Below are 11,754 nucleotides of genomic sequence, written 5' to 3'. Positions count from 1 at the left end.
CGTTTTGTCTCAAATCAAAATCGGATCTCAAACCAAAGAGGAATTTCAAAGAGTTTTCAATGTCAAGAGAATGATTCAAGGTAAGATTACTGAAAGAACCTCTCTTGAATCTCAAGTTTTCAGATTTTAAAACTTATTTTGGTTCGAAATGGATTTTGATGGATTTTGAGTAAAACTAGGATAGAAATTAGAGATCTTGGGTTCTTTGGACTTGATTTAGTACCTAGAACCCGGATCTAGTGGTTGTCCCTTGAGATATTATGATTTGGGACTGGATTTGTAGGTTTTCATACTGATTTTGTGAGTTTTCTCGCACTGGTGTTCTTCACCGGTCGCCCGGATTGCATTGGCCTGACCGGTTGACCGGATTACACACCACTGGTCGACTAGTGGTGTTGCACTGCTTTGTCACCGGTCGACCGGTGTACACGGGGTTTAACCCTGTTTGGCATGATAATGCTGTTTTGACCTCTGTTTTTTAGGATGACCCAAATTAGCTTCATTTGGGGACCTAGAGTAGATGGATTAACATCTTTAATCCATGTTTTGAGATTGAAAACCCTTAGAATGGTGATTTGAAACATGAAATTGATTAGGGCACACTAATAGGAAATCAAAGGATATAATTGAGATTGAATTACTTTAGGAGTGAGAATTGAATCCTAAAGTATTGTCTTGTATCAGTGTTAGTTGAATACTCGGATTGAGTGGCTTGAGGAAGCGGAAGCCGGGATAGTGCACCTCTAGCCACAGGTTTGATATCACGAGGTAGGATCTCTATCCATTTTCTTTGTGAGCCTGTTTTCAAAAGGATTTTGGCCTTGCAAATGTTTTAAAGAAAGGGGCTTGTTTGTGAAAGAAAAGGATTTAAAACCCATGGCTTGTTGTAGTTCATGGTACCCATGGCTTGTTGTAGTACATGGGACCATGGCTTGTTGTAGTTCATGGGACGCATGGCTTGTGTAGTTCATGAGTTTATAACAAACGATTTCGTAAAGTTTAATGAATGATTTCTTAAGATAAGAGATCTTGCGAACTAGTAAACTGGCTGATGGCCAAGATAAGATGTGGAGAGTGCATCCTTGGGGCAGGACCCGAAACTCCGGGGGTATGGCTTGTGCATGTGGTTGTGTAAGTGATTTATCATAGTATAAATTACTTGCTGATGCCTGTAATAAGGAGATTTTCAGTTATATTTCTTTTGAGAAAAATGATGTGAGGTTCCGGCTATTTGTTGGAACTGAATGTCTTATTTTATTTACTTATTCATTTATTTATTTACTCACTTATTTATTTATTCAATTCTTTATAAAGTTATTTCAAATTATATCATACTGGGCCTTTCGCTCACGTTTCCTATGTTTCAAATGTATTACACCCCTCCCAGACGACTCTGGGAGCGGTGCGGAGTAGCTGGATTATTAGCTACCGTTCGATCAAGTGAGGATTGTGTTCATCCTCTTGAATATATGTAAGGATTTGTAAACTCTGATATTTAAATTTCTAGACTGTTGATGATGTCTGTAATGTAATGTTTTATTTACATGTTCATGTATGTACGGTAATGAGATCCTGTGGATAGGTCCTGTAATTTATTTTAATCAAGTGTGGGGCTCGTTGGGAATTTCCTTTATTATCATGAGCATAACCCCTAATCGAACTCCACGTCACCGACCTCTACTCCGGGGCGTGACATTTATTTAGTGAGATTTGAAAGTGCAATTACATTTATACCATCCTAATTAAATTAGATCTCATGGATTAATCGACAAAATTCACCATCTTTAAATTTTTTAAGGACCAAAAAAAAAAAGCTAGAAGAAGACCACGAATCTCCCAAAGACCTAAATCCTAATTCCACAAAAGATGAGATAAAGTACACTGAAAATCACGAAAACTCAAAAAACTTAGAAACGGAAATCAAAGAACAGATCACGAGGAAGAAGAAGAGGAAGAAAGGGAAAAATAAGAAAAAACCTACCCATTAACAAGTGTTGTAAAGATTCACAAGAATCTGGTGTGCCCAAAGTTTTCTTGATTCTCTCAAACAAATCAAAGTGGCTCCTTAAGCTTAAACTTGGTTATATTCATATACACAGACATATATATATATATACTTGAGATTTACAATGAAGATTGATTTTGTTTCTCTGATTTTTCTTTTTGGGGAAAAACTTCTAACCCTAACTTCACCAATATAATCGATATAATGGATTAATATTTTTTTTATTTAGGCATTTGAGTTTTTTAATCCCTTTTGTAATAACCTAGGGTTTTTACATAATATTTTACGATAATACCCTACTTAGGTGGGCTAAATAATTGACACATGTCGAATTCCGTCACTCAATATAACATAATGGGCAAAATTGTTAACAGAATAAAGTTCGAGGGGAGAGGATGTTACGATTTGAAATTCGGGAGACAAAGTGTTACAAGGGTCATAATTCGGAAGGAATTTTTAAATTAATCCTATAACAAACTCATAAAGTTCAGAGGGCAAAATGCAGGACAAAATAGTTTCTCTAGTAAAATTAGAAAAAATAAATTACTGATAATTTTTAACTTTTAGTCATTATATCTGTTTTAAAAACTTTTTATTTTGCATATTAATTTTAACTTGTTATTATTTTGATCAAATTTAACTGTTAGAAACTGACTTTAACAGTAGAGAGGTCTAATGGAGAAATTTTTGCAAAATAAATAATGTATAATACAATTCTGATAGCTAAAAAATTGAGACCCACTTATTCATTTTCTATTTAGAATATGTTTGGAAGGTTTATTTAAACTATAATTCTTAACCGTAGCATTTAAAATTAATTATTATTATTATTATTATTTTATTTTGTTTTAAGGAAAATACCGTTTGAGTGCTCCTCCAAACCACGATGAAGATTTGATGGTCCAGATCGACTAACAAATAGTAGAGTCCGCACAGTAGAACTCCCTCTCTTCACTTCTCCGAGGATCTCCCCATCAAATCGTGGTTAGCAGTAACACAAGAGGAGCGAAACGAAGCCGGAGAAAATGATCGTCTGTGTCGCCGTCGTCGGCCACCAGGTGCGCTCACAAGATCGCAATTTAGCATTCAAAATTCTGTTCTATAAAAGCTATCAACAAGCCTGAGAAATTTTGTTAGGATTAACGAATTGGTAAAAAAAATTTTGGATTTGAACAGAACAATCCGCTCTACATACAGAGCTTTACGGATGCCGATGACGCTCTGAAGCTCCACCACATCGTCCACTGTTCCCTGGACGTTGTTGATGAGCGAGGTACTCTCTCTATGTAATCTGTATTTTCGGATTATAATTTTTTTTTTTTGGATCTGGTTTTGATTGGTGTTTTGCCTATGAAATGCGTTTTTGCATCTGGGTATTGCTGATTTGATCAAAATTAGGATTTTTCTTATGTTGGAAATGGAGATGCTCTCATGAATTTGATTAAGGGCACCCCATTTATTATTCATCACACAATTATCGCATATATATGGCATTATCATAAAAACTGCAACTTCATGATAATGTTTACTATCATAACCAACGAAATCGAACAACAAAAGCTTTATGATAATCAACGAAGATGAGTGAGTGTGTGTTTATGGTACCAAAAACAATTAACTTTTGAAAACAAACAGAATCATAATATTATGAAAAAAGCAGACAATTTCTTAAATGAGGGTCTTAAAATATACAGTTTATGCATACTTCATGTGTGTATGTTGTATAATTTATGATGGAGCTGTATACGGGTGCAGTGAACAACCCCAAAAAGTCTGGACCAACATTGAACGAGACATTTTTGGGCCTGCTTTATCCGACTGAAAATTACAAAGTGTGAGTATTATTTTTTTCTTTTTATCATTTTTCATTGGACGGAAGCTTGCTTATTGCAACTGTTTTATGGTCGTCTGGTGCGATTATATTTCTAGGTACGGGTACTTAACCAATACAAAGGTGAAGTTCATCTTGGTGACAACAGATTTAGATGTCAGAGATGCAGATGTTAGAAATGTGAGTTCGACTTTAAATCATATATGATGCATGCATACTTCCAAAGATCAAAAAATTATACTCTGACTATTATTATTACATAATACTCTTGCCGGGCATATGAGCAGGGCAGGGCACTTGGGCAGAGTGACTTTAAGGTTTCAGTTCATTCATATAGGATCAATTCAAATCAATTCAAGTGGTCATGATAGAGCAAATTTAGTTAGTTTAAGTTTATAATCAGTTATCCAATTCGTTTGTATGGGGATACTTATTTTTGACCAAGTGATGTGATTTTAAACAATACAATAACTTGAGGTCTTTCACATGAACATGATCATTGTCTGCTTCGGTGTCTATAATTTACCTTAAATCTAGGTACTCATAGTTTATAATTTTCTGAAACTGGGTTATAGACGATTAAAATTTTTAGAAGATATGACACGTCTTGAATGTTCAACCATCAATATTGGTGTTTCTGTACCTTTTCCCCCAATTTGCTTGTTTTGATGGTTCTTTGAGGGCTGAATCCCCAAACTGAACAAGTACTTGACTAAAGCCCAGGCCTTGGAAAGATCCAAAACATCGTGAACGGGATAATAAAACAACTTCAAACTATGGTATTATCTTAGAATGAAAGTGAAATTAGGTTCACTAATTTGATTCGTGCGATTCTTAAAAGCTAATTGTGTTGGATCAGTTTGCTGCTGGTGTCTCTCATTACAATAGTATTTTGTATGTATAATTATGTATAAGAACCATGGAATATGAACGCTGACTTGTTCTTGTTTCCTCTTCTTCCTCTTGATCGACATAGTTTTTCAGGAGATTCCATGCTGCTTATGTAGATGCAGTTTCAAACCCATTTCATGTGCCAGGTAAAAAGATAACCTCCAAGACTTTTGCAGAAACGGTGAGCACCATTGTCAAGTCATTTGGGTTGAGTTCTGCTGGCTGAAGAAGGAGCTAGAGTGGAATCGAATTTTGTCTCGTCTTCCCATATGAAGTTGGCGGATTTTCTTTTATTTTTCTTCTTTGTTTGGTCTGGGATTATCTATTTTCTGCTCAAGAAACGTTAGTACAGAGATTGTATCAAGTAAAGTTGTATCAAAATTCAAAGTTAACAACAGCGATTTCTTTCGTAAAGGAAAAGGAACAAAATGAAGAAAACAGTTGCGCAACTCCCCCCTTGGCTTTATTTGATTAATAAGTGTGCTCCTCAAGTGATCTCTGAAATATAGACCTCGCCACTTATTGCCCTGTTGTGTACATCAAATTTATTCTTTATAAATAAGAAGTTTGCACTTATATTTTTAAATTGTCAACCGACTATTTTTTTTTTTTTTTTTTTTTTTTTTTTTTTTTTTTTCCCTTTTTTTTTTAAATTGTCAACCCGCTTTTTTTTTTTTTTTTTTTTTTTTTTTTCTCCCCTCCCTCCGAGGAGTTAAAGCGATATGGTTAAAGTTGAACAGATTCTGAGGCAACGCACAGATGTATAACACAGGCATTAAGTTTTTAGCAAACACTTAAAAGGGAAGGAAATAGAAATGACACCAAATAAAAGGGCATTCCTTTAAGATATGCAATGGAACACAAGGAAATGGTTTAGAACAGGGCATAAAAAAAAAATAATAATGTCCTTGTAAAAGCCAATTGCATAAGCAGCTTCTTACACTGCCGCATGCGTTGTTCATATAATTGTTTGCTTTTACCAGCGAACTAAACGAACAAATACAATTGCACTTTAGAGTATGAAATATGTATTAAATCACTAATCACTAGAAAGAAAAGCGGAGATCAAATTTCCACGTCCGGTTAAATGCAAAAGATTCAGTACCTCTGCCAATTTAAAGCAGAATATTTGAGCGAAATAAATAAGCAGCCTCGGACAGATTGTGATTCAGAAAAAGTAAAAAAGGCAGTCTCATAATTGGGATGATTAAGCCTATAGGATGACATGAATCAAATCAAACGGATGATTGGAAGTCGATCAAATCAAGAAAACTAGGGCATTCTTGCAGGGAATTCCAAAACATAGAAGCACAATTTGCTGACAGCAGTGCACAGTGAGCACACAAGTTCTTTTCCGGATTACTATGTCAAAAATCGTCATCATCCTCCTCAGCTATGTGTTTGGCAAGCTCTTGCTCCTGTTGTTGTCTCTCCCTTCTCTTCTCAGCACTTTCTTTCTCCTTGTGGGAATTCGGTGGAAACCGAAGAGCACGCACTGCCTCGTTATGCAAGTTGAGGCAAAAAGCAATCCTAGTGTCAAATGCAGTTTGAGGCTCGTTTGTAGAGTAGATATCTCCAGTTTCCTTTGACACCATCCATCCATTTGCATGATCCAGTGTCGCATCAATTGCACCATCTCGGATTGCCTTTGACACAATACTCTCCGCATCAGCAACAGGGTTTGCAGAGTCCAATCTCAGCTTTTTGGCAACATCAATCAGAGAGATTCGCGAATAAGAGATGCTAATGTTTCGTAGCCCAGTTCTTATCACATTATGACGCAACCTAACAATCAAATTGTGGGTTCGGTCCGAATTGAAAGTGTTAGAGAACTTCTCAGCTACACTTCTAAAAAGCTCCAAATCACCAATTCGCACAGCCTGAAAAGCAGAGTATAAAAATTAAAACGCAGCAAAAAATAAAAAAAATAAAAAAAAATCAAGGCCATATTTCAGGCATGAGCGCATCCAACCCCATGCCTCAACAATGTGAAGCAAAGAGAAAAGAAAGTACACACTATTAGTCTTTGTTTTATATTTGAAAGCAATCAAACTGCCTTCTCAAACCATGTTGTTATTGAAAATAATAAATTTTAAGAGCTCAAGTTCAACAAACCAGACTTACATTTGTTAGTTCAAAATATGGCCTCAAAGCCTTCTCCATTCCCTTTTGCATAAAAACAGTTCTCTCAGGGATTTCTCCAAGCAATAAGCGGACAATGATAGCCCACTTATTACATTGAACTCGAAAACCAAGGGCCGCAACAGGAGCTTTCCTAGCTGCCTGCAGGAGGGACTCTTTCGCATCTGTATACTCCAACTGAATCGTTCTAATCTTGCCTAGGTAAAATAAGTAACGGCAAAACTGCAAGAAAAAATAGTCCGTCAAACATGCCACCTTATTGTTGGAGCCATTCCATAAAAAACCAAATCAACTAATCAAAACTCGGGAAACATTGGAAAAACAATTTATTCACACAAGAACAAGAATGCGGCATACAAAGAGAACACAAGCATTGTTTCCTCTAATGTACAGGTCCAAGCAATACAGTCAAGAAATTGACCTGCTGGTTTGAATGTGCTTCAAACCGAGGTGCCTTGGACCTCAACTTCTCAGCCTGGTCATACAAATTGTAGTGGAGGTAGTTTCGAAGTAAGAGATTAAGAAGTGTTTCCTGCATCACGTTACCACCCATGCATAAGAATCCACTCATATAAGCATAATATTTTAGGTAGTTGAATATTCACCTGACCCAGCTCATCATGGCGCAGTGTTGCAATACGGTGCAGCGCGAGAAGGTTTCTGTCGATTGAATGAAGGAAGAAATCAGTCATCAAATGCAAAAGTAATCAGCCATCCAAATTAATATACATGCATGTAAATACATGCACGCATATCATATATATGTGTGTGTATATATATTATATTATATTATATTTTATATATATATATCTATATATCAAATTTTATCTGTCTGACGTATAGACAAGCATAATCTATATGGATGAATATTATATTATATTTTATATATATATCTATATATCAAATTTTATCTGTCTGACGTATAGACAAGCATAATCTTAGAGATATGGATGATATGCACTCTTCCAGCCCAAGGAAATAGATATACAAAGCTGACACAAACAAGCATAAATTTATTGTGACTAAAAATGTGACTCACCCCCTAATTTCAGCAAGATCGCCAGTGAGCTCATAGGTAAAAGAGTAGTAAAAATATAACCTCGATGCCAGAACATCAATGGTTCTCCTATTCACGTTCTTCAGTCGAGCAATGCTTGCTGAGGCACAAGCTTTTGCCTAAAAGACAGCAAAGAAATGTCGCAAACAAACAGAGTAGGCCAAAGAAAATTAAAAAAAAAAAAAAGAAAGAAAAGAAACAAGGCTCAGAATTGATTTTATGGCTAACCTCATTGTATTTCTTCTGATCAATTAGAAAAATAAGCACAAGCAAATAGCAGTAAATTTCTAGCTCAGGTGGAGAGTGCTTTACGGTAGCTTGAGTTGTAGCTGTTGCAGTATCAACATCCATTTCATGGTCATTATCCTGCAACCAGGAGTTCAAAATCTAAGTGGTCCAGCAAATAATAATTTTAATAAAAGATAGTATAGAATCAAAAAGCCATATCAGAATATCTGCTTATCCTCACACTCCTTTGAGAAAAGAGACCATCTTTAAATAATAACGCATGCAGATAGATTTCACACAGTTCTGTTCTGCCCACTACAAATACTGGCCAATGAACGTATAAACAGATCAAAAAATCACAGGCCATGAAACTACTTTGTATGCCTAATATGAAATTTAAAATTTTTTCTAGAATTGACTCTTTAAAATTCAATGCGAAATCAACATTGCCCCCTTTGTTAAGTATTGCCCCTTTTGTTTAGATTGTTTAGGTTGATCTATTCTAATACAAGGGGCAGAACATGATTAAGGTGGTCAATAATATAAATGTGGTTATTATAAAAGGGTAGTTTTGCACTTTTCCCCATCATTTATGCAGCTAAACCATGACACAGAATGCCCCAATACCCTGCATTTCCTCAAATTCCCGGTCCCTAAATATCTTCTTTCTTATCAACATTGCGATGATCAAAGATGAAATTAAAACCAACAATCCACAAAGCTACTTCGTCAAAGAGCCGAATCAAATAGAAAAGAAAGATATGTTAAAAGGCAGAAGTCGCCAATCAGCTCAGCCCTTAAATCTGGAGTATATTTGGCCAAATAACTTAGCAATGAGCACGATTATCTTAAAATCAAAGATTAAGAAAGAAAGAACACAAGAAGACTTTACACATCGAAAAAACACAATACTGGCAAAATGCAGAAGAAATCCAGACTCAAAAGGGTTAGAAAATCACCTTTGGGAGATACGAAGATAGCCGAGCGTGCAGCTCGGATCCCGGCGCAAGAGCGAAATTAAGGAAAGCAGAGAGCACCGAAGACTTCAACTTTCGCCTTAAAGCCATTGTTAGGCGAACAGCACGCAGAATTCTTCGAACTTCCCGTCCAAAAGCGCCGGTCTCGATAAGCGCTGCAATCTCCTTCAAATCTGAACGCAAAAGAACGATTCCCAAGGACGCCATTAGAAACCGAAATTTCAAGCAATATCCAACGAATCTGGGGAAAACCTAAAATTGCCCAAACACTTCGAAGATAAATTATGGATTTCGAAATCTTACGGTGCAGAGTTGAAGGAGAAGTGGAAGAAACGGAATTGGAAGGATCTTGGAGCTCTTTCATCTCCACGTCTTGGGTCATCTTTGCAGAAACTGTAACCAAACAAAAATCGATGAAAATTGAATGAGAAAATGAAGGAAAAATTCAAAAGTAAACAGAGATGATTTGACCTACAATCGCAGAGAAAAAGCTAGAGCTGCTCTCGTTGGGAGGAGTTAGGGTTTCGGCTACTTTCGTACACTGCAAGACCACGGAAGGAGAGAGAAAGATGGGAAGAAAGGGGAAGAGAGAGAGAGAGAGAGAGAGCACCAAGCAAGTGAGTGTATAGAAGCAAGAGCATGCCAAAGATTAAACGTCGTCGTTTGTGAGAGTTATTGTCTTATCGATCAAGAAATAGAGAAACAATAAAAAGGGCAGAGTTTTGTTTTGTTTTGTTTTTTTTTTTTTTTTGGAGTTCTTAGTTCTTACTGTAGAGCAAACTACCTTTAGATTAATTTTTTAATAGTCACATTTATAACAAGAGTAATTATGTTTGACACGTTATAATTTTTTAATATAAATTTATATATTTAATCGTTAAAAAATTAATTTAACAATTTATTTTATAAAATAACTTGTTTTATTATTCGTTATACAAATCTAATCATTAAAAGTAATTATCTTTATTAATAATGCAAAATAAGATTTTCTTTTTCTTTTTACTGATTTTCGTATGTTCTTTTTTCTGAAATATTTTCTTTTTCGCATGGCCCTTCAAAAACAAAATAAATTCGTATGGTTTATTATTATTATTATTATTATTTTGCTAATCAATAAATTCGTATGGTTTTTCTGTAGACTCCGCACAAGGAAAAAAGACGTGCTAGTTACCTTTACAGGTATGCCCGGTAATATGGGTCACGATACGACTCAAAAATGACACGAAATTTGCGGATTAGGGTTGAGAAAAAAGAGGTTCGGGTCAGAATTGGATAGACCTAAAATTGACACAAAAAATACTGGTCAATTTCGGATTTGACCCGCATAACCCGAACACGATACGAAACTCGTAAAAAACTAAAAAATACATATATTTTTCATTACATATTTTAAATTTTATTATGAACTTGTAATATCATGATAGTTACTCAAAATCTTATACTATTATTTACTTAATTTTAACGGATGTTATTGTAATTTAGTGTGTTATGAATTTTAAGTTATTTCTAATATGTAAAAAACTAAATAAAAGTATACAATTTTCGTATCAATTTCGGATTCACAGGTCATTTTCGGGTCGTGTCTGTCAACTCGTAAAGTGATCGTATCGTGTTCGTGTTGTAGTTTTTAAAAAATTTCGTGTCACGGGTCGTGTTCAGGTTGACTATAAATTTTAAAAAAATGATCAAAACACGATACGTTACACGAATTGCCACTCCTACTTACAGGCATACTCTCAGGAAGTATAATACATGTTGTTTTCATGTATGAGACGACGAGTCGTGTTGATGTGAAACCATATGCTGTTATAAACGGCTTGCCGTTTAAACTTTAAGGGGAAGTTTTTTATTTTCCTCATCTTCAAACGACATTTTATTCATTAAGAAATAAACATGTTATTATGAAGTAACAAATTGACATTTTCTTGACATGTTAGTTTGGGTTACTAGAAAACGACATTTGGCTTTACTATCGTTCTTCTTTTTAATTTTTTTTTCCTTAGAACTAGACGACAGTCCATTTTACTTGCGTTCTTTTTCCGAGACTCTCTTTTACTCTAAAAAACTACACAAATACTATTTGTCGTTATATAGACAACATAAATGTAGTTTAAACTTTGGGGAAAACGACATTGATCTTTTTACGTGTCCTTTTTAGTAAACTGACAAACCACATGGCACGCATGTTCTTAAAAAGATAATATTTAGTCTTTTTTTTGTTAGTGAGTTACTCACAATCTTGTTCCATCTCATCTGAAATCTGAAAACAATTAGACTGGATAGATGATTCAAGAAGAGCAAAATAGATGACACTTCATTTGTGTAACTATGATCTAATCTTGTTTCTTTTCCAGCAAAAATAAATAAAATAAAATAAAATAAAATAAAAAAACTATGATTTAATCTTACATAAAAGCCCATAAAACAGAATTGTTTCCGGAGAATTCTCTATTAAGGTAGTGAATTGTCGTATTTTATGCATAATTTCCATTTATCTACTTGCAAGAAAACTTGGAACACTTTTTCATGCACGGTAAGAGAAATTTTAAGCCAATTTGCAATTTGAAAAATTCTCTTTCCAATTGTTGTGTCCCTCTGTTCCGTGAACTGATCAATTGCTTCT

At 35.0% G+C, this 11,754-nt stretch overlaps 2 protein-coding genes across 2 annotated transcripts; one reads left to right on the top strand and one right to left on the bottom strand.

Annotated features, from left to right (window-relative positions):
* Positions 1–2,904: 2,904 nt before the first annotated feature.
* On the top strand, positions 2,905–5,119 carry LOC21391729 (trafficking protein particle complex subunit 2-like protein). The gene is made up of 5 exons (XM_010109342.2): positions 2,905–3,063; positions 3,182–3,278; positions 3,761–3,839; positions 3,935–4,016; positions 4,813–5,119. Exons 1-5 carry the CDS (start codon positions 3,031–3,033, stop codon positions 4,951–4,953), a joined length of 432 nt encoding a protein of 143 aa, XP_010107644.1. The 5' UTR covers positions 2,905–3,030; the 3' UTR covers positions 4,954–5,119.
* A 775-nt stretch (positions 5,120–5,894) lies between these two features.
* On the bottom strand, positions 5,895–9,780 carry LOC21391728 (probable 26S proteasome non-ATPase regulatory subunit 3). Its single transcript, XM_010109341.2, has 9 exons — positions 9,607–9,780; positions 9,435–9,524; positions 9,114–9,304; positions 8,155–8,292; positions 7,909–8,045; positions 7,475–7,529; positions 7,291–7,401; positions 6,852–7,091; positions 5,895–6,607 (listed from the first exon to the last, which is right to left on the bottom strand). Exons 2-9 carry the CDS (start codon positions 9,511–9,513, stop codon positions 6,095–6,097), a joined length of 1,464 nt encoding a protein of 487 aa, XP_010107643.1. The 5' UTR covers positions 9,514–9,524; positions 9,607–9,780; the 3' UTR covers positions 5,895–6,094.
* Between the last annotated feature and the right edge of the window lie 1,974 nt (positions 9,781–11,754).

The sequence above is a fragment of the Morus notabilis genome, unplaced genomic scaffold, assembly GCF_000414095.1.
Source record: "Morus notabilis unplaced genomic scaffold, ASM41409v2 Scaffold711, whole genome shotgun sequence".
Lineage (NCBI taxonomy): Eukaryota > Viridiplantae > Streptophyta > Magnoliopsida > Rosales > Moraceae > Morus > Morus notabilis.
This window is presented reverse-complemented; position numbering and strand designations above follow the sequence as displayed.